Here is a 7,002-nt window from a genome sequence, read left to right as displayed (position 1 = left end):
AACTTTCCCTAGAGACTACATTCCATTATGTCACGACCCATATTTTGAACAAGCCGGGACCGACACTCGATCACTAAACATGATCGAGTGAACCATCTCTGCTTATCAAATCTATTATAACTCCAAACTTTATATGCAACAAGGCAATGCTCTAACCAAATACTTTTGATTAATTTAAATATTTAAAGAAATCAACTCCAAAACTTTATTCGTAGTAGCTACTGAATTAATGCTAAGTTATTATCAAAAACATCTGAATCTTAACCCAACGACTATGTCTATGAAGCCTCTACTGATAAACTGACGCACTACTCAGGACATGAGATTTCCTGGCCTGTTCTCTAAGTAAACAAAGAAATAACTAAATAAAAATAACTCTAAGGAATACTCCATGAACAAAAGCGGAGCTCACCAATAGCACTGGAAGAAAAGGAAGTCCTAATCAGTAGCATGCTCGCCTGGAAAACCGGTTCCTACGTTGTACCGTAGACCAACGTACGTTCCCAAAAGAGAATGTCAGTACCATCCATTGTACTCAGTGAGTCTCAACAATAGGGGCAAAACTTTAATAACATATACATTACGAGCAAAGGTTCTAAATGCATGTAAAACATAAAGTTTATAAGAATAATTATAAAATAATTGCATAATAGCAGTTTATGAATACTCTAAAAGACATTCTTTTCTTTTTCTTTCTTATAAAAAAAATACTTCACTTTATACTTTGGGAGTTCCAACTATCCTGACTTAATTCTGTCTCAGTCACTGTGTGATCGGCACGGGTTCGATCCCAACCTAATCGAATAAGCCCAATCCACGAGGTGCCACTCGCTTCATGGTTCTCAGCGCTCATGTATCATACCTTAGCATGGCTAAGTAAATTCTCAGCAATGAAACCATCGGCTCGTGTGCTTCCTACTTTGGCACAAGTAGTTTTAGGAAGTCAACGCCTTGTCAGGACCCTTGGCCTGGACGATGACCCCTTCTCAGAATAGAGGATACTCCCAAAAATTGTTTCTTTCTAAAACTTTTTCTTGTGACTTTTCAAGTCTAAATCTTTCATATACACTTATTCTGGAATCCTTGTCCAAAGTCTAAACCACATAGCAGTGCATATATAGTAGCGTCTTTAACTAGAGATAATAATTACTGTCCAACTCTAGCATAAGTTTTTTTTTCATATAGACACTAATGTAGCTTTCTCGAAAACAGAAATCATGCACAATCCCTTTCCGGAAGAAGGGACATAAGAAAACCTCATAATACAAAGTACCAAAGACCTATAAAATAAAGCTAATGAAGAAGTAAGTAATCAAACATGCATGTCATTATTCTAAATGTAAGATCCTTATAGATAAATTCTCACTCCTAAATCATGTTCAATCCGTACACCCATACAAGGATAGTTCAGTTACAAAGATACATGCTGGAAAAGGGAAAAGACATGCCTTGTGTAGATAAAATCAACAATGTAGAAATAATTCTCTTATATGCACGGTATGGGTTTTCCCACTGCTCGTAACCCCATACGCAAAGATCGTGCTATATCAAAATAATCATCTAAACTCTAGCTAGAAAATAGTTCTAAGCTAATAGGTACTTACTACCCTAATTAAGTATATATTAACTCTTTTATGAAATTCATCAAACACCTTGTATACGTGCTTTTGTGAGTTAAACCACTTTAGTAAAGAGTTATATCAACTCACCTCAAAACTTCTCGAGCCAATACGTAGACCCCAGTCCAATTGACACCAGTTAAACAATCGATTCTACAACCACCATCGCATTTTAATCAATTTTAAAGTTTCACACCTAAACATAAAATTTATTGTTGATATAGAGGAAGAAGGAAATTAACCATTCAATTCTTACCTATTACTACTATAGAGTAATTGACCATAGGGAATTTTACATACCTGATTTCAAGAATTAGTGATTTGTAAGGAACCCTAGATTTTTCGTTGCCTGCATGAGTTTCTCTCTGTGTCGTGAGTTTCCCTCTATTCGTTTCTCTCTGTTTTTGTCTAAGCTTCTAATCCAACTCTTTTCTTAAGGCTTGAATCCTTTTTGGTTCCATCAGCCCTTTTATGGGCTTTAGGCCCTTTTTTCCTTTTTTTTAGTTAACTAATAATTAATCCATTTTTAATAATTAATAATATTAAAATTATTAATTATATATATATATATATATATATATATATATATATATATATATATATATATATATGTATATATCCACTATAGGCAAGAAAAATAATAATAATAATTTAATTCTATAATTAGCGTGTCTCGAAACTTTTATAAATTTGAGGAGTATTACAATCTTCCCTCCTTAAAAACATTCGTCCCCGAATGTTGCTAGGGCCTTATTCTTAAGCTAACAATCATTTCTTAAGTCCTTGAACCTCTTAAGTTTTCTTAGCACTACTCACCCTTCTAAGGGACTCAAAATTTTGGCTAACTCCCTAAATTTTTAAAAAATTCGGCAAAGTATCCCTTATAAATTTGACTATCCAAAAAAAATATCCCTGTCACAAATACCACAACTACACCAACAACAACCAAATATACCATAACAGGCCATTCTTAGGCACCATGTACAACTCATAAATTAATTACTCACACTCCGACAAGGAGGTACCACAATAACCAACAAGAATCTAAAGCACAACACTTTAGCAAAAGTAAATCACTTTAAGGAGTTAAGTGTACTATGGTATGACACTAAATTATTAAATAACTAAATATACTCTGACAAAAACTAAATTACTTCAAAAACTAAGTATAATCTAGCAAGGACATAAAATAAACACATGCTAACTTGTATTTAATAAATAAAATACAAATGCCAATCCAAACCTAGGTTCGCATACTTTTTTCCTCAAATAAATGTGGATATTTCTTCCTCATATCTTCCTCGACCTCCCACGTAGCCTCTTTTGAATCATGATTACTCCACTAAACCTTTACCGGTGCTATATTTTTTGTTGTCAACTTTCTTACTTGCCTATCGAGAATTCCTATTCATAAGTCAAGCCTTCCTTAATTTCTATGGTATCGACAGGTATTATATGCGACTCATCATGGATGTAATTTCTAAGCATAGACACATGAAGGACAGGATGAACAGAAGATAACTCAACGGGTAGCACTAGCTTATAAGCCATGTTTCCTTTCATTTCTAGAATTTCATAAGGTCCGATAAATCTAGGGCTAAGTTTCCCTTTCTTACCAAACCTCATAACTCCTTTCATTGGTGAAACTTTCAAAAACACCTTATCACCAACCATGAACTCTAACTCACGATGCCTCTATTCAGAATAAGACTTTTGATGACTCTAAGCCGCTTTAAGTCTTTCTCTAATTAACTGAACTTTCTCCAAGGCCTCATAAACAAACTCTGGACCAATCAACGGCACCTCTACTGGTTCAAACCAACCCACGAGAGACCTACATCTCAGCCCATACAATGCTTCATAAGGAGCCATACCGATGCTGACCTGATAGTTGTTATTGTAAGCAAATTCTATAAGTGGCAAGTGAAAATCTCAATTACCTCAAAAATCTATAACACACCCGCGCAACATATCTTCGAGAGTTTGAATGGTCCTTTATGCCTGGCCATCGGTCTGTGGATGGAAAGTGGTGCTTAAATTGACCTTGGTACCTAATCTTTTTTTAAATTCCTGCCAAAAATGCACTGTGAACTGAGGGCCTCTGTCGGATATGATTGAAACGGGAGTACCATGCAATCAGACTATTTCTTTGATGTACAACTGCGCATACTGCTCTGCGGAATCTGTCATCTTTACTGGTAGGAAATGCGTGGACTTTGTCAGTCGGTTTACAATAATCCAAATTTAATCATGTTTACAGTACGTGCGAGGTATACCTACTACGAAATCCATATTAATCATCCCCCACTTCCACTGTGGTATCTCTATATCTTGAGCTAGGCCACCAGGCCTCTGATGCTCGGCTTTGACTTGCTGGAAATTTAAATATTTAGCCACATGATCTGCTACTTGTTTCTTCATTCCTTTCCACCAATACAACTCTTTCAAATCTAGATACATTTTGGTAGCACCTGGGTGGATAGAGTACCTCGAACTGTGAGCTTCCTTCATTATGGCCTTCCTAAGATCATTTACATCAGGCACACATAACCGATCATTCAACTTCAGAACTCTATCACTTCCTAGAGTCAAAGCAGTGATTTCTTTGTTTCTGACTCCTTCTTTTAATTTCACTAAGTACGGATCTTCGTCTTGCTTAGCCTTAACATGCGCAATAAGGGAGTATTGCACTAAGGCATAAGTAGTTATACCTCCTTCTTTGGTCTCATACAATCTAATTCCATCATTTGCTAGTTTTTTAATTTCTCGACCCAAAGATCGCCTTTGTATTGCAAGATGGGCCAAGACACCCATTGACTTCCTACTAAGTGCATCTGCTACCATATTAGCTTTGCTCGGGTGATAAAGGATATTGATGTCATAATCTTTCAATAGCTCGAGCCACCTTCTCTATCTCAAATTTAATTCTTTTTGCTTGAAAATGTACTGGAGGCTTTTATGATCTGTAAACACTTCAGAATGCTCTCCATAAAGGTAATGTCGCCATATCTTTAATGCAAACACCACTACTGCAAGCTCTAAGTCATGTGTGGAGTAGTTCTTTTCATGATTCTTTAACTTCCTGAAGCATAAGTAATAACTTTTCCATTTTGCATAAGAACACAACCGAGACCAACTCTGAGGCATCACAATACACTATGAACCCACCCTAACCTGTCGGCAAGGTTAATACAGGTGCAGTGGTCAACCTCTTCTTTAACTCTTGAAAACTCTGCTCACAAGCGTCTGACCACTGGAACTTAACTGCTTTCTGGGTCAACTTAGTTAATGGAGCTGCAAGTGAAGAAAACCCCTCTACAAACCTTCTATAGTGGCCAGCTAACCCCAAGAAACTCCTGATTTTGGTTGGCGTTGTCAGCCTAGACCAGTTCTTGACTGTTTCTGTCTTTTGAAGGTCTACTTTTATTCCTTCACTAGATACCATGTGACCTAAGAATTCTACTGACTGCAACCAGAACTCACCTTTTGAAAACTTGGCATAAAGCTCATTCTCCTTCAAGGTCTGCAAGGCTATTTTGAGGTGTTCTGCATGATCTTCCTTGCTCTTAGAGTATAACAAAATATCGTCTATAAAGACGATAATAAAGGTATCAAGGAATGGCTTGAAAACTCTATTCATGAGGTTCATGAATGCTGCTGGGGCATTTGTCAACCCGAAGGACATTACTAGAAATTTATAGTGCCCGCAGCGAGTTCTAAAGGCTGTTTTAGATATATCTTCTTCTCTGATTCTCAACTTATGGTACCCCGACCTCAAGTCTATTTTTGAAAAGTACTTTTCACCTTGAAGTTGATCAAATAAATTATCAATTCTTGGCAGTGGGTACTTTTTCTTAATGGTAACTTTATTCAACTGCTGATAGTCGACGCACATTCTGAGAGACCCATCTTTCTTTTTGCCAAACAGGACCGGGGCACCCCACAATGAAACACTCGGCCTGATGAAGCCCTTGTCAAGAAGGTCTTTCAACTGCTCTCTCAACTCATTAAGTTTTGTTGGAGCCATCCTATAAGGCGGTATATATATGGATTGAGTGCCTGGCATGAGATCAATGCTAAAGTCTATGATTCTTTCGGGAGGAAGTCCGGGAAGGTTATCTGGGAAAACTTCTGGAAATTCTCTAACAACTGGCATAAACTGAAGAGCTGGTAGTTCTGATTCTGGATTAATGATGTGAGCCATATAGGCGAGACACCCCTTACCGATCATTCGTTGTGCCTTAAGGTAAGAAATAAACTTACCTACAAACGATACTACCTTTCCACTCTAAGACTTCTTCATTTGGAAATTGGAACCTGACTATCTTGGCATGACAATCTAACATGGCATAGCAGGAAGACAACCAATCCATACCCATGATCACATCGAAATCCACCATTTCTAACTCTATGAGATCGGCCCCGGTGTTGCGACCTTGGATTGAAACTATACAACCTCTATAGACTCTTGTAACTCTCACTGACTCGCCAACTGGGGTAGATACTAGGAATGGCTTACTAAGTTGTTCAGGTTCTAGCCCGAGTTAATTGCAAAGTATGGAGTCACATATGAAAATGTTGAACCTGGATCCATTATGGCATAAGCATTATGTGAGCAGACTAAAAGTATACCTATAATAACTTCTACATATGCCTCTACACTCTGACAATCAAGTGTAGCAAACAAACGGGATTGTCCCCCTCCCTGAGTTACTCGATCTACACCTCTGCCTGCCCCATGCCCGGTCTGATTATGAGAACCATGAGCCTGAGGTGGTGCAACTACAGTAGCTGAGGAACTAGAAGGACGAGTTGATCCCCCATTGAAATTATGTTTCAACTTTGGGCAGTTGGCCTTTATATGACCAATGTCTCCGCAATGATAGCAACCATGAAACCCGAGCTTGCACTGACCTGAATGTTGCCGCTTACATGTTCTACAAAGACCTTGTTGGTGTGAATGTTGCTCAGCATGACTCTGGCTATGTGAGGATGCTGTCCTAAAATTCTGATTCTGGCGAGACTGGTTTCCATAACTCTGAGTACATCTGAAGGAATACCCACCACCTGACTAATGACTGGACTAAGCTGGTTCTAATGACTCCTTATTAGAGGAATCCCTTCCACCTCCGTTGGATGTACCATTAAACCTGCCCACTGGCAGGGCTTTCTTGTTATGCTCTTTTTCTTCTCTCCTATGTTGTCTGTCTTTTTCTAAGTGCTTGGCAAATCCCACAACAGAGGAAAAGGCTATCATCCCTATTGCTGCAGCTGATGTCGTATCCTTAATGTGGTAAGCTAAACCGCCAACAAACCTGCAAATCTTTGCTTTTTCTATCTTAACCATGTGAGGAGCATGCTTAGCTAACCTTATGAATTCCAT

The 7,002-nt window shown here is 38.0% G+C and overlaps 1 protein-coding gene across 1 annotated transcript; it reads right to left on the bottom strand.

The window, feature by feature from the left end:
- Nucleotides 1-6,153: 6,153 nt before the first annotated feature.
- LOC107769936 (uncharacterized) lies at nucleotides 6,154-7,002 on the bottom strand. Its single transcript, XM_016589195.2, has 2 exons — nucleotides 6,770-7,002; nucleotides 6,154-6,667 (listed from the first exon to the last, which is right to left on the bottom strand). The coding sequence occupies exons 1-2, from the start codon at nucleotides 7,000-7,002 to the stop codon at nucleotides 6,154-6,156; spliced, it is 747 nt and encodes a 248-aa protein (XP_016444681.2).

The sequence above is a fragment of the Nicotiana tabacum genome, chromosome 22 (assembly GCF_000715075.1).
Source record: "Nicotiana tabacum cultivar K326 chromosome 22, ASM71507v2, whole genome shotgun sequence".
Classification (NCBI taxonomy): domain Eukaryota; kingdom Viridiplantae; phylum Streptophyta; class Magnoliopsida; order Solanales; family Solanaceae; genus Nicotiana; species Nicotiana tabacum.
The sequence above is the reverse complement of the archived record's forward strand: the minus strand, read 5'-3'. Positions and strand labels throughout refer to the sequence as shown.

Bases quoted from the DNA above. Each gene is read 5' to 3' on its own strand.
- LOC107769936 (XM_016589195.2), bottom strand. From the start codon at position 7,002: ATGGAATTCATAAGGTTAGCTAAGCATGCTCCTCACATGGTTAAGATA. The intron at 6,668-6,769 runs GTTTAATGGTAC...GTATTCCTTCAG, and splicing joins AAAGCCCTGCCAGTGGGCAG to ATGTACTCAGAGTTATGGAA.